At 39.5% G+C, this 27924-nt stretch overlaps 1 protein-coding gene across 3 annotated transcripts in view; it reads left to right on the top strand.

Moving 5' to 3' along the window:
* Positions 1 to 27924, top strand: part of ZEB1 (zinc finger E-box binding homeobox 1) — a 288560-nt gene that overhangs the window by 168751 nt on the left and 91885 nt on the right. For all 3 annotated transcript variants that reach the window (XM_053713869.1, XM_053713871.1, XM_053713870.1), the window contains exons 3-5: positions 2887 to 2949; positions 7828 to 7989; positions 22871 to 23073. In XM_053713869.1, the coding sequence (XP_053569844.1) occupies positions 2887 to 2949; positions 7828 to 7989; positions 22871 to 23073 (428 nt within the window). The remainder of the gene's footprint in view (positions 1 to 2886; positions 2950 to 7827; positions 7990 to 22870; positions 23074 to 27924) is intronic.

Genomic DNA, 27924 nt, shown 5'->3' with positions numbered 1-27924 from the left:
CACCTACCTACAATTATTAACCCCTAATCTCCCGCCTGCACCGTCGCTGCTACTATAATAAAGTTATTAACCCCTAAACCTAAGTCTAACCCTAACACCCCCCTAACATAAATATAATTTAAAATAAACGAAATAATATTCCTAAAATTAACTAAATTATTCCTATTTAAAACTAAATACTTACCTATAAAATAAACCCTAATATAGCTACAATATAACTAATAATTACATTGTAGCTATTTTAGGATTTATATTTATTTTACAGGTAACTTTGTATTTATTTTAACTAGGTACAATAGCTATTAAATAGTTAATAACTATTTAATAGCTACCTAGTTAAAATAATTACAAAATTACCTGTAAAATAAATCCTAACCTAAATTACAAATACACCTAACACTACACTATCAATAAATTAATTAAATAAATTACCTACAATTAGCTAAATTAAAATACAATAAAATAAACTATTTGAAAATACAAAAACCCCCCCACTAAATTACAAAAAATAAAAAAGAATTACAAGAAGTTTAAACTAGTTACACCTAATCTAAGCCCCCTAATAAAATAAAAAAGCCCCCAAAATAAAAAATCCCCTACCCTATTCTAAACTACCAAAGTAATCAGCTCTTTTGCCTGAAAATAAAAATACAATACCCCCCCAACATTACAACCCACCACCCACATACCCCTACTCTAACCCACCCAAACCCCCCTTAAAAAAAACTATCGCTAACCCCCTGAAGATCTCCCTACCTTGAGTCGTCTTCACTCAACCAAGCCGAATTCTTCATCCAAGGTGCGCAGAGGAGGTCCTTCATCCGGTAGAAGTCTTCATCCAAGCGGGGCAAGAAGAGGTCCTCCATCCGGTAGAAGTGTTCATCCAGGCGGCGTCTTCAATCTTCATCCATCCGGAGCGAAGCGGAGCCATCCTCTTCAACCGACGACTTCCCGACAAATGAAGGTTCCTTTAAGGGACGTCATCCAAGATCTTGGATGACGTCCCTTAAAGGAACCTGAAGTCGTCGGTTGAAGAGGATGGCTCTGCGTCGGCTCCTTTGAAGATGGCTCCGGATGGATGGATGAAGATTGAACACTTCTACCGGATGGAGGACCTCTTCTTGCCCCGCTTGGATGAAGACTTCTACCGGATGAAGGACCTCCTCTGCGCACCTTGGATGAAGAATTCGGCTCGGCTGAGTGAAGATGACTCAAGGTAGGGAGATCTTCAGGGGGTTAGCTATAGGTTTTTTTTATGGGGGGTTTGGGTGGGTTAGAGTAGGGGTATGTGGGTGGTGGGTTGTAATGTTGGGGGGGGTATTGTATTTTTATTTTCTGGCAAAAGAGCTGATTACTTTGGGGCAATGCCCCGCAAAAAGCCCTTTTAAGGGCTGGTAAAAGAGCTGATTACTTTGGTAGTTTAGAATATGGTAGGGCATTTTTTTTTATTTGGGGGGGCTTTTTTATTTTATTAGGGGGCTTAGATTAGGTGTAATTCGTTTAAACTTCTTGTAATTCTTTTTTATTTTTTGTAATTTAGTGTTTGTTTTTTTTGTATTTTCAAATAGTTTATTTTATTGTATTTTAATTTAGCTAATTGTAGGTAATTTATTTAATTCATTTATTGATAGTGTAGTATTAGGTGTATTTGTAACTTAGGTTAAGATTTATTTTACAGGTAATTTTGTAATTATTTTACCTAGTTAAAATAAATACAAAGTTGCCTGTAAAATAAATATAAATCCTAAAATAGCTACAATGTAATTATTAGTTACATTGTAGCTATATTAGGGTTTATTTTATAGGTAAGTATTTAGTTTTAAATAGGAATAATTTAGTTAGTTTTAGGAATATTATTTAGTTTATTTTAAATTATATTTATGTTAGGGGGGTGTTAGGGTTAGACTTAGGTTTAGGGGTTAATAACTTTATTATAGTAGCAGCGACGGTCAGGCGGGAGATTAAGGGTTAATAATTGTAGGTAGGTGGCGGCGATGTTAGGGAGGGCAGATTAGGGGTTAATACTATTTACTCTAGTGTTTGCGAGGCGGGAGTGTGGTGGTTTAGGGGTTAATACATTTATTCTAGTGGCGGCGAGGTCCGGTCGGCAGATTAGGGGTTAATAAGTGTAGTTAGGTAGCGGCGACGTGGGGGGGGGGCAGATTAGGGGTTAATAAATATAATATAGGGGTCGGCGGTGTCCGGAGCACCAGATTAGGGGTTAATAATATAATGTAGGTGTCGACAATGTCGGGGGAGGCAGATTAGGGGTTAATAAATGTAAGGTTAGGGGTGTTTAGACTCGGGGTTCATGTTAGGGTGTTAGGTGCAGACTTAGAGAGTGTTTCCCCATAGGAAACAATGGGGCTGCGTTAGGAGCTGAACTCTGCTTTTTGCAGGTGTTAGGTTTTTTTTCAGCCCAAACTGCCCCATTGTTTCCTATGGGGATATCGTGCACAAGCACGTTTTTCCAGCTTATGGCTACCATAAGCAACGCTAGTATTGAGGGTTGAAGTGGAGCTAAATTAGGCTCAACGCACCCTTTTTTGAGCCTAACGCAGCCCCTCAGACAACTCTAAATACCAGCGTTGTTCTAAGGGTGCGTGGGGGGAAAAAGCAGCGTTAGCTACGCGGATTTTTACCGACAAAACTCTAAATCTAGCGGTTAGTTATTTAATGAATTGGTCTTGTTTTAACCACTTGCAATTGTTTTAGACAGCTAAGTAAAAAGGTTATGCACTTATAACCAACTGCTGTGTGATTACAGTTCTGTATATGGCTTCCTTATGAGAAGTTCATTCTGATAAAATGCACTAATTTGACAGCAATTGATTGCAACATTGATTGTCCTTAATTTAAAGGGGCATAATTGATTGTGTGTTACAGACGGGGCAGATGGCAATGAAATCCTGGGGCCTGAAGCTGACGCAGATGAACTTGGGATTACAGGTGCTTGTTTTATTTCATCAGTTTAAATTCATTGTGATAAATGAGTGCAAATGATTTGACAGAAAAGGGCATAATGTGTGAAACCCTCCTATGACAATGCTGTATTATAACATTATTTGCAAATATTATTTGAACCTCCCATTCTATTCTGCTTGTGACCTGCTGCCTTGTTCGTTAACCTCTCCCACTCCTGCGTAAAAACTTTACACATTTTGTGCAGACTTTATTGATTTCCCAGCCATGCATCGTCCTACTTTAACATTCCAGAGTTTTTTAACATTCCAGAGTTTCAAAGACTCAGAAAAAAGATTTCTCAGTTGCTTATTATACATTTTATAAGAAAGCTACTGTTGCATGGTTATTAAAGGACTGAGCCTTGTGATTAGGAATGGGGGAATGTGTTTATATTCAAATTTGAATGTTAGAACGAATGTTATTGTAGAAATGCCATTTACATAATTGAATGTTGATAAGAACAAATATTCTTAAAAATTCTATAATCGAATGCTATTTAAAGTTTTCAAATGTCACTTTCGAATTTGAATGTTCATAATTAGAGCGAATGTCCACATTCAAATTTTCAAATGTAACATTTGATTTAACAAATACAATTCAGAAGTTCAATAGTTCATTTGGTCGGGAATTTAGTAAATTGATACATAATAGATAAAATATATCAATTTGAATGTTTCTATTTCGAATATAGCATAATTAGAATATTACATTTAAAGAAAGCATTATTAATGCTATTACATATATATAAATTCAAATATTTCAAATTCGAATATTGCATAATTTGAATCAAATTATTAAAAAAATTTGAATAGAATATTACATTTAAAGAAAGCACTATTATATTAAACGAATATTAGAATGTTGTAAATACATTCAAAATTCGAAAGGAACGAACAAATGTGTTAAAATTAGTTTCATTTTTTGAATGTTGCGAAACATTCGCCCAGCCCTACTTGTGATGTTAATCCTTTTTCTTAAAGGGATACTGAACCCAAATTTTTTTCTTTCATGATTCAGATAGAGCATGCAATTTTAAGCAACTTTCTAATTTACTCCTATTATCAATTTGTCTTAGTTTTTTTGCTATCTTTATTTGAATAAGCAGGAATGTAAGCTTACGAGCCGGCCCATTTTTGGTTCAGACCCTGGATAGTGCTTGCTGATTGGTGAATACCATTTAGCCATCAATCAGCAAGTACAACCAAACATGGGCCGGCTCGTAAGCTTACATTCCTGCTTTTTTAAATAAAGATTCCAAGAGAATGAAGAAACATTGATAGTAAGAGTAAATTAAAAAGTTGCTTAAAATTGCATGCTCTATCTGAATCATGAAAGAAACAAATGTGGGTTCACTATCCCTTTAAGCCCTCCCTTCACTTTCAACTCATTACCTAGAGTACAAAGTGCAAGAGAGGAGGTTCACTCACATCTAAAATTGTAACATTAAAGGGACACTAAACCCAAAACTTTTCTTTCATGATTCAGGTAGAGAATACATTTTTAAACAACATTCCAATTTACTTCTATTACCTAATTTGCTTAATTTTTTTAGATATCCTATGTTTAAAAATAGCAAAGCACATGGATGAGCCAATCACACGAGGCATCTATGTGCAGCCACCAATCAACAGCTACTAAGCCTATCTAGATATGCTTTTCAGCAAAGAATATCAAGAGAATGAAGCACATTAGATAATAGAAGTAATTTAGAAAGTTGTTTAAAATTGCATGCGCTATCTAAATCATGAAAGAAAAATTGTGGGTTTCATGTACCTTTAAATGGCATTAAACATATAGAGCTGCGGAATCTGTTGTCGCTCTTCAAACTAATAATAATAATGATAATAATCTCTTGCTTTTGTGCAAAATTGGTGTTTGGCCCACATTCCCTAGAGAGGCCAAAATCAAATCCTGTACCCTGCAAATGGTGCAAATCAAGTAGCTTTGATTACAGATTTGGCTCTTTGGCTTTTCTAGGGAGTGTGAAACAAAGCACAATATGTAAAAAGAAACGAGGTGTTTAATGTGCCTAGGGAAACAAAAACAGCTCTAAATGTCTAAATGCAAGTGGCTTACTCCTACATAAGCACAATCATTTCAGTGATTACCATATTCATTTTTTGTAAACCAATGCAAGTGGCTTACTCCTACATAAGCACAATCATTTCAGTGATTACCATATTCATTTTTTGTAAACCAATGCAAGTGGCTTACTCCTACATAAGCACAATCATTTCAGTGATTACCATATTCATTTTTTGTAAACCAATGCCAAATTCAGTGGTGCTGGTTGTACTTTGAAGAATTCACAATCTGCAGGTCAACTCAGTTGTTGCAATAGTTTTGAATGAAGCTATTTTAACAATAACGCCAGATAATACAAAGGGACACGTTACATTTAAGCATTTGTTATTTTGTCCATTCATGTCAGTATAAGTAGATATTGAATATTTTTTCTAGACATTTTATATACTAATTTAAACTAATATTTATAAAATGTTTTTCCAGGAAAAATACATTGAGATTTCTCTCGTTTTCAATTATGTCCTGGGAATATCTTTCCTAATTCTAAAACCTGTTTTATTAAAGGGATAGAAAAGTAAAAAATGAAATGTGCATGGGTGCATTTCAATGTGAAATAGAAGCATTTTTTCCTTCTAATAAATGTATTACTTATTTTCTTCAGCATATCTTCTCAGGTGGTGGCTTGAATGACAGAAATGAAGTCTTTGTATAAAAATATTTCTGCCTGCGCTACGAAGCTAAGTGTCAAAATGAATCTTTAAAAGTTACACTTAGACCAACTTATATTAATGATACATTTTAATATCTGGAAATATGTACACCAAAAAACACACAAATGTAGACCACGGGGGTTACCAAAAACATAGAAAATCGTAAAATGTCTATGAATGCCTAAAAAAGTTCCATATAGTGGATGGAAGTTTTCAGTGAACAATAATGACTAAGTTGGTATAAAAAAATGAAACTACTGCTGATAACAATAAACTCGCTGTTAAGTAGCACTCGTTTTACAACTCACGGGTTCCAGGATTTCACTTGTCTCTCCCCCAGCAAAGCCATAATCGGCTGAAACGCGTTGATGTTATAGCTGGATTTGGATTCTAAGGTCTATTGACACAGAGCGCTCTCAAAAAACTCTCCTGTCATTTTTAAATTTACCCGCAAAGTTAAGAGCCTATGAGGATTGACTCAGCGATATGCGGAAGGAAAATTGACAACCCCACGAAGGAAGTACGCTGAATCGGTAAACCCGCCTTACACGGCTAGATTTCAAAGCAATCGGCTACAGCGGTTCTATAGTCCTTTGCTGGGGAAAGACACGTAAAATCCTGAAACCCGTGAGTTGTAAAACGAGTGCTACTTAACAGCGAGATTATTGTTATCAGCAGTAGTTTCATTTTTCATACGGATTTAGGGGTGGAGTTATGAAAGTGTGAGCGGATATGATACAATGTAGAGTATCATGTCCGCCGCACATCGATAAATGCCAACAGCATATGCTGTCGGCATTTATCATTGCACAAGCAGTTATTGTGAACTGCTTGTGCAATGCGCCCCCTGCAGATTCGCAGCCAATCGGCTGCTAGCAGGAGGTGTCAATCAGCCCGATAGGATTGGGCGGATTGATGTCCGCAGCCTCAGAGGCAGGGAACTAGTTATTGAGCAGTGGTCTTTAGACCGCCGCTTTATAACTTCTGTTTCTGGCGAGGCACAGAAACAGGGCTTGATAATTTGGCCCCTTAGTCATTATTGTTCACTGGAGACTTCCATCCACTATATGGAACTTTTTTAGGCATTCATAGACATTTTACGATTTTCTATTTTTTTGGTGACCACCGGTGGTCTACATTTGTGTGTTTTTTGGTGTATATATTTCCAGTTATTAAAATGTATCATTAATATAAGTTGGTCTAAGTGTTACTTTTAAAGATTCATTTTGATACTTAGCTTTGTAGCGCAGGCAGAAAGATTTTTATAATTGCTTCCAGAGGGCTTTTATTTATTTTGCGCCTGCTTTTGTTAGATCACAAAAGCAATTTCTGTGTATTGAGAAATAAAGTCTTTGCAGAAGCAATACACACTATCTTCAGCTCTCTGAGCTTGAATACTGGTGCACAGGTCCTCTCAGCATATGTGTGTATGCCCCAGAAAAACAGTAATAACTTATTACTAGAAACATTTTTGATAATGGAAGTATATTGCAAAAATGCTTCTATTTCACATTGAAATACACCCATGTACATTTCAGTTTTGACCTTTCTATCCCTTTAAAAAAAAAATTTCTAGTGTTTTGGTGTCATGCCTTAACCCTTTGAGTGATAATGATGGCTCTGAGCCGTCACAGAGTTTCCCACTCTGGTGCTAATGACGACTCAGAGCCGTCACTAGCACTCTCCCACCTTGAGGGAGATCTGGGGGTTCCCACCCGCTCCTACCCCGGCGATCGTGCCTGTAGAGTGACAGGCATCGCCGGGGCTTCCAGTTTTGCGTGGTGACATCACGCGCAATTTCGTGATGACGTCACAGCGCAACTTTATTTATACTTAACAATGTTAAGTATAGGAGCAGGGGGCATGCTGCTTAGAAGCCTGTATCTCAGGCATCCAAGCAGCTACAGACCCCAAAAACCCACCGTTGGAAAGGTAATCGCCTAACCTTTCCAACAGTGTAAGCCTTGGGGGTCTGAAAAAAAATCTTAGCACCCAGGTGGGAAAGTGCTTAGTACTCAAAGAGTTAATAAAACCTTCTGCTTCATGCATCTGACTCATGTTCAATCTACAACGTTTTTTAAAGCTACAGTGTAGTGATGTTTTTTGTACATTCTGTTTATATTTTCAGTGAAAGATGAGGAATGTGATTCCGATGCAGAAAATGAACAAAACCATGATCCCAATGTAGATGAGTTCTTGCAACAAGGCGACACAGCTGTAATATATCCTGAAGCACCGGAAGATGACCAGAGGCAAGGTACTCCGGAGGCTAGTGGTCATGATGAAAATGGTAAGCATTTTACAGTTGTGAATCCAATTGATGTGAAACCCTTATTTTTTCATTCATGATTTAAACAGAGCATATGATTGTAAACAACTTTTCATTATACTTCTATTGTCTTATTTGCTTAGTTCTCTTTGTATCCTTTTTTTTAAATACATACCTATGTAGGCTCAGGAGCTGGGAATTAGCTGCTGATTGGCGACTGCACACTTATGCTTGTTGTCATTAGCTTACCAATGTGTTAAGCTAGCTCCCGGTAGTGCATTGGTTCTCTATCAACAAAAGATACCAAGAGAATAAAAATAATACAGTGTATGCTCCATCTAATTTATGAAATACATTTTTGGGGTTTTGTGTCCCTTTAATTAACTATAAAAAGGTTTATCTGTGCATAGTGGAAGTTATTTGCAATATAATTTCATTAGTTAGTTTGCGTGTCATAGGCGGAGCTAGGCAAGAGGGGGACATAGGGCGAAGGGACATAGGGCAGGCATCCTAACCCCTGGGAAGTATATGCATGCCGGCATCCATTACTTTATTAAAACTAAAACTTTACACTTATTTTGTCAATATTTAAATAAATTCTATCATTTAAAAAAAAAAAACTTGTTATTTTCAGTCTAATCTTTGCTTTGAATACATCATTTTATCTACCATTTATTAAGTGTTGACTGTCCCTTTAAGTTCAGCACAAATGCTGCATCCTTTGGTCGGGTAATTATCATGCATACTTCCATAATGCAGATCTGCTAAGTCTTAGAGGATCAAGAGATGAAAGAAAGATAAGTGTTTTATTGTAAGTCCCATGAGTGTCTGTGAATGGAATACATTTTACACACCTGTGTTCCAGTACTAAGTGCTGGAGTTTCATAGAAAAAATAAATACATAAATAAGTAATACGCTGCCTTATACTGGAATAACTGTAAGAATGGTGTTATCTGAGCTTCTAAATATTTACTTACTTTCAGCTAAATTAAGGGTTTTAAGCGCTATAGGGATTTTAACGACAGCCACAAAAGCAGTGTTATTTCACCTCCCTATAGCGCTGCTATTACAAGTTTAAAAAAAGCAGGCTTGTGCGGGCGAAATGGTGGCGTTGAGCTCCATACCGCACGCAAATCAAGCCCTGCTTTGACGTGCTCGTGCACGAATTCCCCATAGACATCAATGGGGAGAGCCGGCAAAAAAAAAGCCTAACACCTGCGATCGAGAAAATAAAAGCTTTGTAACGCAGCCCCATTGAAGTCTATGGGGAAATAAAAATAACACCCTAACATAAACCCTGAGTCTAATCACTGATAATCCGCCGCCCCTGACATCGCCGCCACCTACATAAGTTATTAACCCCTAATCTGCCACCCCCCAATATCACCATCACTTACATACAGTTATTAACCTCTAATCTGCTGCCCCTGACATTGCCGCCACCTACATACAGTTATTAACCCCTAATCTGCCATCCCCAACATCGCCGCCACCTACATAAAACTATTAACCCCTAATCTGCAGCTCCCAATGTCACTGCCACTATACTAAAGTTATTAACCCCTAAACCTCTGGCCTCCCACATCACTACCACTAAATATATCAATTAACCCCTAAACCTAACCCTAACGTAACCCTAAGCCTACAACCCCCTAACTTTAACATAATTAAAATAGAGCTAAACTAAAGTTACAATTATTAACTAAATAATAACTATTTAAACTAAATACTTACCTGTGAAATAAAACCTAAGCTAGCTACAAAATAACTATTAGTTATATTGTAGCTAGCTTAGATTTTATTTTTATTTCACAGGTAAGTTTGTATTTATTTTAACTAGGTAGACTAGTTAGTAAATAGTTATTAACTATTTACTAACTACCTAGTTAATATAAATACAAACTTACCTGCGAAATAAAACCTAAGCTGCCTTACACTAAAACCTAAAATTACAAACAAAATAAGCACTAAAATTAATAAAAATAAAAATATCTAAATTACATAAAAAAACAAACACTAAATTACAAAAAACAAGAAACAGATGATCAAAAATAAAAAAGATACACCTATTCTAATAGCCCTATCAAAATAAAAAAGCCCCCTAGCTCTAGCCTACAATAAACTACCAATTGCCCCAAAGATATCAGCTCTTTTAACTGTAAAAAAATACAAACACCCTTCCAACAGTAAAACCCACCACCCCCACAACCAACCCCCCCCAAATAAAATAACTATCTAAAAAAAAAACTAAGCTCCCCATTGCCCTGAAAAGAGCATTTGTATGGGCATTGCCCTTAAAAGGGCATTTAGCTCTTTTACATGCCCAGACCCTAAACTAAAATAAAACCCACCCAAAAAAAACCTTAAAAAAACCTGACACTAACCCCGACGATCCACTTACAGTTCTTGATGTCCCGCTTGAAGGATCCATCCAGATGGCGAAGTCCTCATCCATGCGGCAAGAAGTCTTCATCCGGACGGCCTCTTCCATCTTCATCCAGCCGGCGAAGTGCTCATCCAGGCGGCAAAATGTCTTCATCCATCCGGCACGGAGCAGGTCCATTCTGAAGACATCTGGCGCGGAGCATCCTCTTCATACGGTCGCCACCGTAAGCTGGAACTTCAATGCAAGTGACGTCATCCAAAATGGCGTTGTTTAAATTCCTATTGGCTTAAAGATTTCTTAGAGCTACTTAAATCCTATTGGCTGTTCCAATCAGCCAATAGGATTAGAGCTGCTAAAATCCTATTGGCTGTTCTAATCAGCCAATAGGATGAGAGCTCAATCCTATTGGCTGATTGGAACAGCCAATAGGATTTTAGCAGCTCTAATGGGCAATGTTTTTTTTTTTTTAGATAGTTATTTTATTTGGGGGGGTTGGTTGTGGGGGTGATGGGTTTTACTGTTGGGGGGGTGTTTGTATTTTTTTTACAAGAAAAGAGCTGATATCTTTGGGGCAATGCCCCACAAAAGGCCCTTTTAAGGGCCATTGGTAGTTTATTATCGGCTAGGGTTTTTTTTATTTTGGGGGTGCTTTTTTATTTTGATAGGGCTATTAGATTAGGTGTAATTATTTTTTATTTTTTATAATTTGTTTTTTTTTTTTCGTAATTTAGGTTTTTGTTTTTTTATAATTTAGTTATTTATTTATTTTTAATTAGATACTTTTTGTAATTTTTAGAGTAGTGTTAGGATTTTTTTAATGTGTAGTTTAGTTTAATTTAATTGGTAGTTAGTTTAATTGTAGTTTAATGATTATCTTAGTTTAATTGTTAGTTTAAAATTAATTTATTTAATTTGACAGGTAAGTTTTAATTTAAATTAAGATAGGGAAATTGTAATTTTAATATAAAGTTAGGGGGCATTAGGTTTAGGGGTTAATAGTTTATTTTAGTATATTTCGTTGTGGGTGGCTTTCTGTTTAGGGGTTAATAGTTTATTTAAGTATATTTTGTTGTGGGGGGGCTGGCGGTTTAGGGGTTAATAGGTTTATTATAGTGGTTGTGTGGGCGGACGGCAGATTAGTGGTTAATTATATTTAAATAGTGTTTGCGATGCAAGAGGGTGGCGGTTTAGGGGTTAATAGGTTTATTATAGTGGTGACGATGCCGTGGAGCGGTGGAATAGGGGTTAATACATTTTAATAGTGGCTGCGATGTACGGAGCGGCAGATTTGGGGTTAATAATTTTATTATAGTGTTTGCGATGCGGGAGGGCCTCGGTTTAGGGGTTAATAGGTAGTTTATGGGTGTTAGTGTACTTTTTAACACTTTAGTTTTGAGTTTTATGGTACAGCTTTGTAACGTAAAACTCATAACTACTGACTTCAGATGGCGGTACGGATCTTGTGGTTATAGAGTGTACCGCTTACTTTTTGGCCTCCCAGGCAAACTCGTAATACCGGCGCTATGGGAGTGCCATTGAAAAAGGACGTTTTTAAAAGTGCGGTACTGACTTTGCGTAAAAGGTGTGCGGTACACCTATACCGACAAGACTTGTAATAGCAGCGTTATGGGAAATTAAGCGTTATGGGCCATAACGATGATATTGGACTTATAACGCAAAACTCGTAATCTAGCTGATTGTTATTAGCAGGTAAAGTAGATGGCTGCTGTAGGAAATGGCATATACAGTACATAATCTCCAGAAATTGTGCTGCCCCAGAAATGCATTTGTTTTAAGCCTTATACTGCCCTTAAGGCATTACCTGAATATTACAAGACTTGTCACTTCTGCAGCTTTTCACAACAAATATGTGTAGGGAAATGTGAGAATCGCTCAGTTTTTCATTCATAATCTCAGTTTGCTTTAGCATATATTGTGGGTTTGGGGAAATAAAATCAGTTTATTATGCATAAAATATTCGGAATATTTACCTCATTGAGAGCTTGATCTGTCTTCTTCATACAAGTTATCTATGCCTATGGCAGTTACCTGTGTTCAAAAATTAGTTTACTGGAGTTGAAAATATGATTTGTTTCTCTGAACTAAAGCTGTTAATGTAATTTAAAATCATCCCTTTTTTAAAGTTATTAACCCCTAAACCGTCGCTCCCGTACCCCGCCGCCAGCTATATTAAATCTATAACCCCCTAAAGTGAGCCCCTAACACCGCCGCCATCTCTATTAATATTATTAACCCCTAATGTAAGCCCCTTATACCGCCGCCATCTCTATTAAAATGATTAAGCCCTAATTTAATCTACCTACCCCGCCGCCAGCTATATTATCTATATTAACCCTAAGTATATTATAGTTAATATAGTTATTACATTATATATATTAACTATATTAACCCTAATTATATTAGGGTTAATATAGTTAATATAGTTACTATAGTATTTATATTAACTATATTAACTCTATCTAACCCTAACACCCCTAACTAAATTTATATTAAATTAATCTAATTCATATTATAAACTAAAATATTCCTATTTAAATCTAAATACTTACCTATAAAATAAACCCTAAGATAGCTACAATATAATTAATAATTACATTGTAGCTATGTTAGGGTTAATATTTATTTTACAGGTAAATTGTTAATTATTTTAACTAGGTCTAATAGCTATTAAATAGTTATTAACTATTTAATAGCTACCTAGTTAAAATAATTACCCAATTACCTGTAAAATAAATCCTAACCTAAGTTACAAATACACCTACACTATCAAGAAATTAAATAAACTACAAATATCTATCTAAAAATACAATTAAATTAACTAAACTAAATTACAAAAAAAAACAAACACTAAATTACAAAAAATAAAAAAAAGATTACAAGATTTTTAAGCTAATTACACCTATTCTAAGCCCCCTAATAAAATAATAAAGCCCCCCAAAATAAAAAAATTCCCTGCCCTATTCTAAATAAAAAAAAAGTTCAAAGCTCTTTACCTTACCAGCCCTTAAAAGGGCCTTTTGTGGGGCATGCCCCAAAGAATTCAGCTCTCTTGCATTTAAAAACATATACAATACCCCCCCATTACAACCCACCACCCACATACCCCTATTCTAAACCCACCCAAACCCCCCTTAAAAAAGCCTAACACTACCCCCCTGAAGATCTCCCTACCTTGTCTTCACCACACCGGGCCGAACTCCTCATCCGATCCGGGCGATGTCTTGCTCCAAGCGGCAAAGAAGAATTCTTCCTCCGGCGACGTCTTCCTCCAAGCGGCAAAGAAGAATTCTTCCTCCGGCGACGTCTTCCTCCAAGCGGCAAAGAAGAATTCTTCCTCCGGCGACGTCTTCCTCCAAGCGGCAAAGAAGAATTCTTCCTCCGGCGACGTCTTCCTCCAAGCGGCAGCAAAGTCTTCATCCTTCCGGCGGCATCTTCAATCTTCTTTCTTGGCTCCGCCGCCGCGGAGCATCCATCCCGGCCGACGACTGAACGACGAATGAGGTACCTTTAAATGACGTCATCCAAGATGGCGTCCGCCGAATTCCGATTGGCTGATGCCATCTTGGATGACGTCATTTAAAGGTACCTCATTCGTCGTTCAGTCGTCGGCCGGGATGGATGCTCCGCGGCGTGGGAGCCAAGAAAGAAGATTGAAGATGCCGCCGGAAGGATGAAGACTTTGCTGCCGCTTGGAGGAAGACGTCGCCGGAGGAAGAATTCTTCTTTGCCGCTTGGAGGAAGACGTCGCCGGAGGAAGAATTCTTCTTTGCCGCTTGGAGGAAGACGTCGCCGGAGGAAGAATTCTTCTTTGCCGCTTGGAGCAAGACATCGCCCGGATCGGATGAGGAGTTCGGCCCGGTGTGGTGAAGACAAGGTAGGGAGATCTTCAGGGGGGTAGTGTTAGGCTTTTTTAAGGGGGGTTTGGGTGGGTTTAGAATAGGGGTATGTGGGTGGTGGGTTGTAATGGGGGGGGGTATTGTATATGTTTTTAAATGCAAGAGAGCTGAATTCTTTGGGGCATGCCCCACAAAAGGCCCTTTTAAGGGCTGGTAAGGTAAAGAGCTTTGAACTTTTTTTTAATTTAGAATAGGGCAGGGAATTTTTTTATTTTGGGGGGCTTTATTATTTTATTAGGGGGCTTAGAATAGGTGTAATTAGCTTAAAAATCTTGTAATCTTTTTTTTATTTTTTGTAATTTAGTGTTTGTTTAGTTTAGTTAATTTAATTGTATTTTCTCCAACATAGGTGTGTCCGGTCCACGGCGTCATCCTTACTTGTGGGATATTCTCTTCCCCAACAGGAAATGGCAAAGAGCCCAGCAAAGCTGGTCACATGATCCCTCCTAGGCTCCGCCTACCCCAGTCATTCTCTTTGCCGTTGTACAGGCAACATCTCCACGGAGATGGCTTAGAGTTAAAGCTTCCAAATTTGGTGTGCAATACTTTTAAGGCTTTAAGACACTGTGGTGAAAATTTGGTGAATTTTGAACAATTCCTTCATGTTTTTTCGCAATTGCAGTAATAAAGTGTGTTCAGTTTAAAATTTAAAGTGACAGTAACGGTTTTATTTTAAAACGTTTTTTGTACTTTGTTATCAAGTTTATGCCTGTTTAACATGTCTGAACTACCAGATAGACTGTGTTCTGAATGTGGGGAAGCCAGAATTCCTATTCATTTAAATAAATGTGATTTATGTGACAATGACAATGATGCCCAAGATGATTCCTCAAGTGAGGGGAGTAAGCATGGTACTGCATCATTCCCTCCTTCGTCTACACGAGTCTTGCCCACTCAGGAGGCCCCTAGTACATCTAGCGCGCCAATACTCCTTACTATGCAACAATTAACGGCTGTAATGGATAATTCTGTCAAAAACATTTTAGCCAAAATGAACACTTATCAGCGTAAGCGCGGCTGCTCTGTTTTAGATACTGAAGAGCATGACGACGCTGATAATAATATTTCTGAAGGGCCCCTAACCCAGTCTGATGGGGCCAGGGAGGTTTTGTCTGAGGGAGAAATTACTGATTCAGGGAACATTTCTCAACAGGCTGAACCCGATGTGATTGCATTTAAATTTAAGTTGGAACATCTCCGCATTCTGCTTAAGGAGGTATTATCCACTCTGGATGATTGTGACAAGTTGATCATCCCAGAGAAACTATGTAAAATGGACAAGTTCCTAGAGGTGCCGGGGCTCCCAGAAGTTTTTCCTATACCCAAGCGGGTGGCGGACATTGTTAATAAAGAATGGGAAAGGCCCGGTATTCCTTTCGTCCCTCCCCCCATATTTAAAAAATTGTTTCCTATGGTCGACCCCAGAAAGGACTTATGGCAGACAGTCCCCAAGGTCGAGGGAGCGGTTTCCACTTTAAACAAACGCACCACTATACCCATAGAGGATAGTTGTGCTTTCAAAGATCCTATGGATAAAAAATTAGAAGGTTTGCTTAAAAAGATGTTTGTTCAGCAAGGTTACCTTCTACAACCAATTTCATGCATTGTCCCTGTCGCTACAGCCGCATGTTTCTGGTTCGATGATCTGATAAAGGCGGTCGATAGTGATTCTCCTCCTTTGGAGGAGATTATGGACAGAATCAATGCTCTCAAATTGGCTAATTCTTTCACCCTAGACGCCACTTTGCAATTGGCTAGGTTAGCGGCTAAGAATTCTGGGTTTGCTATTGTGGCGCGCAGAGCGCTTTGGTTGAAATCTTGGTCGGCTGATGCGTCTTCCAAGAACAAGCTACTTAACATTCCTTTCAAGGGGAAAACGCTGTTTGGCCCTGACTTGAAAGAGATTATCTCTGATATCACTGGGGGTAAGGGCCACGCCCTTCCTCAGGATCGGCCTTTCAAGGCAAAAAATAAACCTAATTTTCGTCCCTTTCGTAGAAACGGACCAGCCCAAGGTGCTACGTCCTCTAAGCAAGAGGGTAATACTTCTCAAGCCAAGCCAGCTTGGAGACCAATGCAAGGCTGGAACAAGGGAAAGCAGGCCAAGAAACCTGCCACTGCTACCAAGACAGCATGAAATGTTGGCCCCCGATCCGGGACCGGATCTGGTGGGGGGCAGACTCTCTCTCTTCGCTCAGGCTTGGGCAAGAGATGTTCTGGATCCTTGGGCGCTAGAAATAGTCTCCCAAGGTTATCTTCTGGAATTCAAGGGACTTCCCCCAAGGGGGAGGTTCCACAGGTCTCAGTTGTCTTCAGACCACATAAAAAGACAGGCATTCTTACATTGTGTAGAAGACCTGTTAAAAATGGGAGTGATTCATCCTGTTCCATTAAGAGAACAAGGGATGGGGTTCTACTCCAATCTGTTCATAGTTCCCAAAAAAGAGGGAACGTTCAGACCAATCTTAGATCTCAAGATCTTAAACAAGTTTCTCAAGGTTCCATCGTTCAAGATGGAAACCATTCGAACTATTCTTCCTTCCATCCAGGAAGGTCAATTCATGACCACGGTGGATTTAAAGGATGCGTATCTACATATTCCTATCCACAAGGAACATCATCGGTTCCTAAGGTTCGCATTCCTGGACAAACATTACCAGTTCGTGGCGCTTCCTTTCGGATTAGCCACTGCTCCAAGGATTTTCACAAAGGTACTAGGGTCCCTTCTAGCTGTGCTAAGACCAAGGGGCATTGCTGTAGTACCTTACTTGGACGACATTCTGATTCAAGCGTCGTCCCTTCCTCAAGCAAAGGCTCACACGGACATTGTCCTGGCCTTTCTCAGATCTCACGGATGGAAAGTGAACGTGGAAAAGAGTTCTCTATCCCCGTCAACAAGGGTTCCCTTCTTGGGAACAATAATAGACTCCTTAGAAATGAGGATTTTTCTGACAGAGGCCAGAAAAACAAAACTTCTAGACTCTTGTCGGATACTTCCTTCCGTTCCTCTTCCTTCCATAGCTCAGTGCATGGAAGTGATCGGGTTGATGGTAGCGGCAATGGACATAGTTCCTTTTGCGCGCATTCATCTAAGACCATTACAACTGTGCATGCTCAGTCAGTGGAATGGGGACTATACAGACTTGTCTCCGAAGATACAAGTAAATCAGAGGACCAGAGACTCACTCCGTTGGTGGCTGTCCCTGGACAACCTGTCACAAGGGATGACATTCCGCAGACCAGAGTGGGTCATTGTCACGACCGACGCCAGTCTGATGGGCTGGGGCGCGGTCTGGGGATCCCTGAAAGCTCAGGGTCTTTGGTCTCGGGAAGAATCTCTTCTACCGATAAATATTCTGGAACTGAGAGCGATATTCAATGCTCTCAAGGCTTGGCCTCAGCTAGCAAGGGCCAAGTTCATACGGTTTCAATCAGACAACATGACAACTGTTGCGTACATCAACCATCAGGGGGGAACAAGGAGTTCCCTAGCGATGGAAGAAGTGACCAAAATCATTCTATGGGCGGAGTCTCACTCCTGCCACCTGTCTGCTATCCACATCCCAGGAGTGGAAAATTGGGAAGCGGATTTTCTGAGTCGTCAGACATTGCATCCGGGGGAGTGGGAACTCCATCCGGAAATCTTTGCCCAAGTCACTCAGCTGTGGGGCATTCCAGACATGGATCTGATGGCCTCTCGTCAGAACTTCAAAGTTCCTTGCTACGGGTCCAGATCCAGGGATCCCAAGGCGGCTCTAGTGGATGCACTAGTAGCACCTTGGACCTTCAAACTAGCTTATGTGTTCCCGCCGTTTCCTCTCATCCCCAGGCTGGTAGCCAGGATCAATCAGGAGAGGGCGTCGGTGATCTTGATAGCTCCTGCATGGCCACGCAGGACTTGGTATGCAGATCTGGTGAATATGTCATCGGCTCCACCTTGGAAGCTACCTTTGAGACGAGACCTTCTTGTTCAGGGTCCGTTCGAACATCCGAATCTGGTTTCACTCCAGCTGACTGCTTGGAGATTGAACGCTTGATTTTATCGAAGCGAGGGTTCACAGATTCTGTTATCGATACTCTTGTTCAGGCCAGAAAGCCTGTAACTAGAAAGATTTACCACAAAATTTGGAAAAAATATATCTGTTGGTGTGAATCTAAAGGATTCCCTTGGGACAAGGTTAAGATTCCTAGGATTCTATCCTTCCTTCAAGAAGGATTGGAAAAAGGATTATCTGCAAGTTCCCTGAAGGGACAGATTTCTGCCTTGTCGGTGTTACTTCACAAAAAACTGGCTGCTGTGCCAGATGTTCAAGCCTTTGTTCAGGCTCTGGTTAGAATTAAGCCTGTTTACAAACCTTTGACTCCTCCTTGGAGTCTCAATTTAGTTCTTTCAGTTCTTCAGGGGGTTCCGTTTGAACCCTTACATTCCATTGATATTAAGTTATTATCTTGGAAAGTTTTGTTTTTAGTTGCAATTTCTTCTGCTAGAAGAGTTTCAGAATTATCTGCTCTGCAGTGTTCTCCTCCTTATCTGGTGTTCCATGCAGATAAGGTGGTTTTACGTACTAAACCTGGTTTTCTTCCAAAAGTTGTTTCTAACAAAAACATTAACCAGGAGATTATCGTACCTTCTCTGTGTCCGAAACCAGTTTCAAAGAAGGAACGTTTGTTGCACAATTTGGATGTTGTTCGCGCTCTAAAATTCTATTTAGAAGCTACAAAGGATTTTAGACAAACATCTTCCTTGTTTGTTGTTTATTCCGGTAAAAGGAGAGGTCAAAAAGCAACTTCTACCTCTCTCTCCTTTTGGATTAAAAGCATCATCAGATTGGCTTACGAGACTGCCGGACGGCAGCCTCCCGAAAGAATCACAGCTCATTCCACTAGGGCTGTGGCTTCCACATGGGCCTTCAAGAACGAGGCTTCTGTTGATCAGATATGTAGGGCAGCGACTTGGTCTTCACTGCACACTTTTACCAAATTTTACAAGTTTGATACTTTTGCTTCTTCTGAGGCTATTTTTGGGAGAAAGGTTTTGCAAACCATGGTGCCTTCCATTTAGGTGACCTGATTTGCTCCCTCCCTTCATCCGTGTCCTAAAGCTTTGGTATTGGTTCCCACAAGTAAGGATGACGCCGTGGACCGGACACACCTATGTTGGAGAAAACAGAATTTATGTTTACCTGATAAATTACTTTCTCCAACGGTGTGTCCGGTCCACGGCCCGCCCTGGTTTTTTTAATCAGGTCTGATAATTTATTTTCTTTAACTACAGTCACCACGGTACCATATGGTTTCTCCTATGCAAATATTCCTCCTTAACGTCGGTCGAATGACTGGGGTAGGCGGAGCCTAGGAGGGATCATGTGACCAGCTTTGCTGGGCTCTTTGCCATTTCCTGTTGGGGAAGAGAATATCCCACAAGTAAGGATGACGCCGTGGACCGGACACACCGTTGGAGAAAGTAATTTATCAGGTAAACATAAATTCTGTTTTTAGATAGATATTTGTAGTTTATTTAATTTCTTGATAGTGTAGGTGTATTTGTAACTTAGGTTAGGATTTATTTTACAGGTAATTGGGTAATTATTTTAACTAGGTAGCTATTAAATAGTTAATAACTATTTAATAGCTATTAGACCTAGTTAAAATAATTAACAATTTACCTGTAAAATAAATATTAACCCTAACATAGCTACAATGTAATTATTAATTATATTGTAGCTATCTTAGGGTTTATTTTATAGGTAAGTATTTAGATTTAAATAGGAATATTTTAGTTTATAATATGAATTAGATTAATTTAATATAAATTTAGTTAGGGGTGTTAGGGTTAGATAGAGTTAATATAGTTAATATAAATACTATAGTAACTATATTAACTATATTAACCCTAATATAATTAGGGTTAATATAGTTAATATATATAATGTAATAACTATATTAACTATAATATACTTAGGGTTAATATAGATAATATAGCTGGCGGCGGGGTAGGTAGATTAAATTAGGGGTTAATAATATTAATATAGGTGGCGGCGGTATAGGGGGATTAGATTAGGGGTTAATAATTTTTATATAGGTGGCGGCGGTTTTAGGGGTCAGATTAGGGGATAGATAAAGTAGATTGCGGCGGTTTTAGGGGCTCACAGTAGGGGGTTAGTTTATGTAGATGGCGGCGGGGTCCGGGTGCGGCGGTTTAGGGGTTAATAACTTTATTAGGGATTTCGGGGGGGGGTGGAGATCGCGGTTGACAGGTAGATAGACATTGCGCATGCGTTAGGTGTTAGGTTTATTTTCTAGCTAGTTTAGGGAGTTACGGGGCTCCAATAGTCAGCGTAAGGCTACTTACGGCTGCTTTTTGTGGCGAGGTGAAAATGGAGTAAGTTTTCTCCATTTTCGCCACGTAAGTCCTTACGCTGCATATTGGATACCAAACTGCGCTGGTTTGGTATACCTGCCTATAGCCCAAAAAACTATGGGCGACGGCAGAAATATACGGGCGTAACTTCTAGGTTACGCCGTATATGTGATATCAAACCAGCGCAAATATTGGCGTCGCCGGCTTTTGCGGGCGACGATTTTTATCGGATCGACCCCCAGAATTTATAATCTGAGTATTTATTCCCACATCCACATTAAAATTTAACATTCAAGAGATCCAGTTGATAATTGAATGCAACAGAAAATTAACATTTTTTTTTTACAAAAACAAATGTTGAATGTTTGACAAATGTTCAGCATCTGTTTAAAACAAATGTGACCAACATTGATTATGTTTAAGAATTGTGGTAAAACATTTCCTATCCCTACTTCCCAGTGTTCAAAATACAGTGCTAACGTTCAAGGCTGCTTAGTCTCTGACAAGATGATGTTCCTTTAGAATACCTGCTAAATGGCAGCCCTCTCTTTGCCTCATGTTCAGTCTTTGGCCCCAATTTATCAAAGTCTGGCGGACCTGATCCGACAGTGCGGATCAGGTCCACCAGACCTCGCTGAATACGGCGAGCAATACGCTCGCCGTATTCAGCATTGCACCAGCAGCTCACAAGAGCTGCTGGTGCAACGCCGCTCCCTGCAGACTCGCGGCCAATGAGCCGCCAGCAGGGGCGTGTCAGTCAACCCGATCGTACTAGAGTGTATGTATGTGTGTGTGTGTCAGAGTATATGTGTGTGTGTGTGAGAGAGTGTATGTATGTATGTGTGTGTGTGTGAGTATATGTGTGTGTGTGAGAGAGTGTATGTATGTATGTATGTGTGTGTGTGTGAGAGTGTGTGTGTGTGAGAGAGTGTATGTATGTATGTGTGTGTGTGTGTCAGAGTATATGTGTGTGTGTGAGAGAGTGTATGTATGTATGTATGTGTGTGTGTGTGAGAGAGTGTATGTATGTGTGTGTGTGTGAGAGTGTATGTGTGTGTGTGAGAGAGTGTATGTATGTATGTGTGTGTGTGGGTGAGAGAGACTAAATACATATAGAGAAGAGCACTCACAGGAACAAAAAACCGACTCAATACCATTGTTATCCTGGTGACTTACCACCTGGGTGTAGCTTCTTTTTAGCCCAGTAATGCTTTTCACAGAGTAGTATATCAGTCTAATCCCGCCTATTACGGTCAGTCCAGCGCTGAAATACCAGGCAATTCTGTGTGTGAAAGAGAGAGAGTGTACGTGAGAGAGTATTGTGTGTGAGTGTGTGTGAGAGAGTGTGTGTGTGTGAGATAGAGAGTGTGAATATCTATGTGTGAGTTTTTTTTATGTGCTATTATACATAGAGGCCTGTTTATTAAATGTCTGTCGGACCTGATCCTACAGTGCGGATCAGGTCCGACAGACATCGCTGAATGCGGAGAGCAATACGCTCTCCGTATTCAGCATTGCACCAGCAGCTCACGAGCTGCTGGTGCAACACCGCCCCCTTCCGTCTCCGCCAGCAGGGGGGTGTCAATCAACTTGATTGGGTTGAATTCCGGCAATTCCTGTCCGCCTCATCAGAGCCGACGGACAGAGTTATGGAGCAGCGGTCTTTAGATCGCTGCTTCATAACTGCTGTTTCTGGTGAGCCTGCAGGCTCGCCAGAAACACGGGCCATACTGAGCTTGATAGATAGGCCCCATAGTGTGTACTCTGTAAAAAGAAAAGTTGCTGTGCTGTGTACGGGGCAAGAGGGTTTGGCCTGAACTAAAGGCGGCAACCAAAGTGCATGGTGCACAGAACATCAGTCTTGTGAGAATTCACAAGACATTTTGTATGCTGTGCCTTGGATGCTTATTTAACCTGGGGATTGACATCGTTGCCTTATACAGCTGACTGTAGCGTGCACGGCTCGTTTCCGTGTATGCTTCAGTCAATAGGGAGAATTTGTGAATGCGAACACGACTGCAACAGGCACAGCTCTCTAGACAGCACGAGCAGACATTTTAAATCGAGAATGTGGGTCTTGATTTGTGTGGCCTGATTAGATTACACGCTAAACTGCGTAAGCTTTGTTACTATAGTTTATAAAATATGCAAATGCTTTCTCTCCCAGCACTCACAAGCTTGTCAGACTGTTCTATAAGTACTTGAGAGCTGAAGCTGTTTTTTGTTTTCTTATACAGGGACCCCCGATGCGTTCTCCCAGCTCCTTACTTGCCCTTACTGTGACAGAGGATATAAACGTTTTACATCACTTAAGGAGCACATTAAGTATCGCCATGAAAAAAATGAAGACAACTTCAGTTGCTCCATGTGCAGTTATACATTTGCCTATAGGACCCAGCTCGACCGTCACATGACATCTCATAAATCGGGCAAAGATCAAGTAAGTAACTTTGTTTTAGAATTCTAGACATTAAAGGGACATAATACCAGACATCCCAACTCTCCCTGAAGTTCAGGGAGTCTCCCTGATTCTAATAGCGGCTCCCTGATGCCAGCAAATGGAATGCAATCTCCCTGAAGCTCCAAGTACCATGATCCATTGTGGCCCAAATCCGTAAAAGTGTTTCTTTAAGGAATGCCTTTAGTTGCTGGGACATTATAGAACCCTTAAAGCATCAGTAACCAAAAAGCCCCCACTTATTCTAATAAAATAAAAACACAAATACTACCTTATTTACTGATTGTAATTAAACTTCGTATGCTAAAATATTTAAGCATTCAACAAGCGTACGATCACTGGAAAATAGGTTTGTTGTATGTGGTTGTGCAATAAAGCTACTTTTTTAAAATGTGACTTTAGTGGGAAGCTCCTTTAATGACAAGTCTTTATCTTACTTAGGGTTTCAAGGTGTCCAATATATAACTGGGAGGGGGGGTGGCGGCGCAGTAGCGGGTGAAGCCACCTCCCAGAAATGAGTTTTTGCAGGTTGGGATGTCTGTAATATTCATATGCTAAATCACTTGAAACTAATGCAGTATAACTGTAAAAAGCTGACAGGAAAATATCACCTGAGCATCCCTATGTAAAAAAAGGAAGATATTTTACCTCACAATTTCCTCAGCTCAGCAGAGTAAGTTCTGTGTAAAAAGTTATACTCAGTTACTGCCCAGCTGCAGGTAAAAAAAGAAGAAGAAATGAACAGCAGCCAATCAGCATCAACAGTGCTGAGGTCATGAACTCTTTTACTGTGATCTCATGAGATTTGACTTAACTCTCATGAGATTTCAAAGTAAACTTCCTTAAACTGAATAGGGAAATAAGATGAGTGTGCATGTAAGCTCACTCCCTTAGCTGTCCTGGGACAGACATACTGATTTGCTGCTTAGAAGTCCTTTACAATGGGATGTGGCTACTGATGAACTTTTGAGGTAAAATATCTTTCTTTATTACATAGAGATGTTCAGGTGATATTTTCTAGTCAGCTTATTACAGCTATGCTGCATCACTTTCAAGTGTTTCAACATTTGGGTATCATGGCCCTTTAACCACTTTTGGGTAGGTCCTTTTTTCTCTAAATATGACTGGCTACTTTTAAGTAAAGCAGACACTTAAAGGACATACTAATGCGAAAATTACATGCTCTTCATTATTAGGGCATTTTGTTTCTGAATTACTGATCCTAACTTACTAAGGCCTCGTTTCCATTGTTGTTGTAAAGAGGTAACAACAGTATGTCCCTTAAAATCTATGTTTACACCGTTTACAACATCAATGAAAACGAGGCCTAAATGTTTAACCCCCACAAAGTTATTAAACATATAGGTTAAGTTCCACTTGCAGAGCACAGCCCTTTAACTGGCCATCTCCTGCTCAGCAGCTCCTAAGCATGACTTTAACTCTGTGCTTAATCATTTTTTTCATGGACGAGAGGAACATTAAACTGCTGGGCACAACTTCCCAAGAATGGTTACTACTCATGTTATTGCATATCATCCTGTTAGTGCTGCTCTTTACAAATTAGTTCTCCTGTTTTAATAGCTTAAAGGTAACAGATACTGAAGCTCCGCCTCTTTGTACTGGGGGCTGCTATCTTGTAGCTCAGGTATTCTCACAGCCTGTGGATGATACAGAGCAAGAGCTGTACATTTTTGCGGTGGCTGCATTGCTCTATAACATTGTTGAGTGTTTTTTGTTTTTATATATATTAGGGTTTTTTTCACAGGTAAGTTTTTATTTATTTTAAGATAGATATATTGTAAGTTTAATCTAAAGTTAGGGGGTTGTTAGGTTTAGGGGTTATTAGTTTCAATTAGTGTTTTGCGATGTGGGGGGGCAGCGGTTTAGAGGTTAATAGGTTTAGTTTAGTGTTGGCAATGTGGGGGTCCGGCGGTTTAGGGGTTAATAGGTTTAGTTTAGTGTTTACGATGTGGGGGGCTGGCGGTTTAGGGGTTAATAGGTTTTTTCGTAGAATGTGGGGGCCAGTGTTTTAGGGGAGAAAAAGTGCAGTTTAGTGTCGGCAATGTGGGGGTTAGCGGTTTAGGGGTTAATATGTTTAATTAGTGTTGGCTATGTGGGTGGGTGGTGGATTAGGGGATAATACTTTATTTTAGTGTCACAATGGCCAATTTTTCAGTGGTATAGCCGTACCGCAAAACACTTGTAATCTTGCTGATAGTGAGTAGTGTTACTGTTATTTTGTAGTTGTGCACAGCAGTTTAATATCTCTTTAAACACATAGGGGCATATTTATCAATCCCCATACGGAGCTTGATGCCCCCTGAAGGCTCGCCGGAAACAGAAGTTATGAAGCAGCGGTCTAAAGGCAGCTGCTCTATAACCTGTCCGCTTGCTCTGAGGCAGCGGACAGACATCGCCAGAAATCAACCCGATCGAATACGATCGGGTTGATTGACACCCCCTGCTAGCAGCCGCAAATCTGCAGGGGGCAGCATTGCACCAGCAGTTCACAAGAACTGCAGGTGCATATGCTGTCGGCATTTATTGATGTGCAGCGGACATGATCAGCAATATCGGGTCATGTCCGCTCGCATATTAATAAATAGGCCCCATAGGGGTTGATTACAATCCTTTAGAAAAACTTACTGATTTATCTACAAAAACCCTATTGACTTTAATGTTGATTTTCTGTAGAATTGACCCCATAGTAAGCTAAGATCTGTAATATAAAATATCCAAGCTCTATTGAATTAGAGAATGCATTTTTTTTCTCTAATATGTCCCTTTAAAAAGCAAGTGTTGTATAATTTTCATGCTATATCATGTAAAATAAAGTAGAAATGATGTTTAGCACACAGTTTTCATGTATAATATTTTGACTTATGAAGGATACTATCCTCCCTCCTATAAGGCCTCATTCTCTAGACAAGATTCTCTAAAAAGACCCATCAGTGCTACAAAATGTTACCTAGAGAGCTATGTATCTGGCGAAGAGGCGTAACCTGTGTTCTGTATACGAAAGAGACACATACGTTATAGCACACTGATTAATAAAATTAGCAGATTAAAAAGCATATTCAAACTACAATGTATCAATCGTATTTAAAAAATGCACTCAAAATCATATTCATAATACACATTAGAATTCATATTAAAAAGTAGCTGCATACACCATAAAATTATTGTTTAAATTACGCAGGGAAAAGAGTATTTAAAGGGATATTCCAGCCAAAATTGGAATCCACATGGATGCATTTCTGTTTTGAATAGAAGCATTTTTATATTATACATGTAATTGCAAAAATGATTCTAATAAAAGCTATAGCTGTTTCAAAGGTGTATTTAAGTATGCACCGTGCGCCAGCATTTTAAACACAGCTCTTGCTCAGAGAGAAGGTGCTTGTGTCATCTGGTAATGACTCAATTTCTTAATTTCTGACATGATACAAGCCCCTTTGGTGCTCTGAGCAACTACAGTATTTAAAATGCTGTTGCACTGAGAATATCTAGCAATGCACGCGCAGAGATAAATGCTAACATATGTTTCTATTCAAAGATGTAATTCATCTATGTGCATTGAAATTTTGACCAGAATGTCCCTTTAATGTATACAGTAAAAACTGTCTTTAATGTACAATGGAGTTTAAACATTTTATCTTAATATAGTACCAAAAAGTACAAAACACAATATATTTTTTATAGTAAATTGAGTTTCACAGACTTGGTGAGTGGGCTGAACAGGGGATTTCCCTGGAGGGGTTTCTAGAGATTTCTCACCCTTAGCATATTCTGTTAAGTTTGTTACACCAAAGGCTCTCACTGTTTTTCCTTGTGTTTTAAAATATGAAATGCAGTGATTTCACAGACAGAAAGGGCCCTGTCACATTGGCTCTCCCCTGCGAGATTCTGCATTTCAGAGAGGTTAATGTATTACTTTCTATTGGAGGCAGCTCACCATTCGCTTACATGTTCAGCTCCCTTTTTTAGGAACCTGTGTGAGGTCTGCCCATGTGAGAGTTGGCATTATACTGTATTTCCTACCATGTTAGCGAATGTCAGATACCCAGGAGGACCATAACGAGTATTCAGAGAGTAGCTTTACAGAAGCTGAGACTCATTTTACCAACCTTCTGATTAGTTTTTATGATTGGGCACTTCTTTTGATGTACCTAGCCCTACTCTGAGGACTGTCCATGTAGGATTAACTGCCTTTTACAGATATGATATTGTAATTGAGAACATAAGTTGTTTATGGATGGATACACTTTGTTTATTTGTAAAGTTCACATAAGCTAATGTAAAAGTATATTTTTTTCCATAAGGCTAGGAGAGTCCACAAATTCATTCCTTACTGTTGGGAAATACAACAACTGGCCAACAGGAGGAGGAAAAGACACCCCAGCCAAATGCTTAAATATCCCTCCCAAATCCCCTATCCCCCCAGTTATTCTTTGCCTTTCGTTACTAGAGGAGGATGGCAGAGAAGTGTCAGAAGATTTTGGATTGTCCTTTAATGGGTATGTTCTCTTCAAGAGAGGACTGGAGTTTTAAGTAATTATATAAACCTCTAAGTTTGAGTATTGATGAAAGTTAGGGTCTGGAGATGCAGGGAAAGTTTTCCTGTGAACCCATCCAGACTGTCGACTAACAACTCCTGAGCAATCAGTGTTGACGAGTTTCACTGCTTGCTGTTACATACTCAGGTCCCTGACGAGTGTCGCTGCTAGACTGTCACACTTGAGAGGCTGTATCTGTTCCACAACGTGGATCCTGGAGGGTAAGACCGCTTTATTATATATAGCAGGGATTCTAATATAGGGTCACAGTGTGGCT

The sequence above is a fragment of the Bombina bombina genome, chromosome 5, assembly GCF_027579735.1.
Source record: "Bombina bombina isolate aBomBom1 chromosome 5, aBomBom1.pri, whole genome shotgun sequence".
NCBI classification, from domain to species: Eukaryota; Metazoa; Chordata; class Amphibia; order Anura; family Bombinatoridae; genus Bombina; species Bombina bombina.
This window is presented reverse-complemented; position numbering and strand designations above follow the sequence as displayed.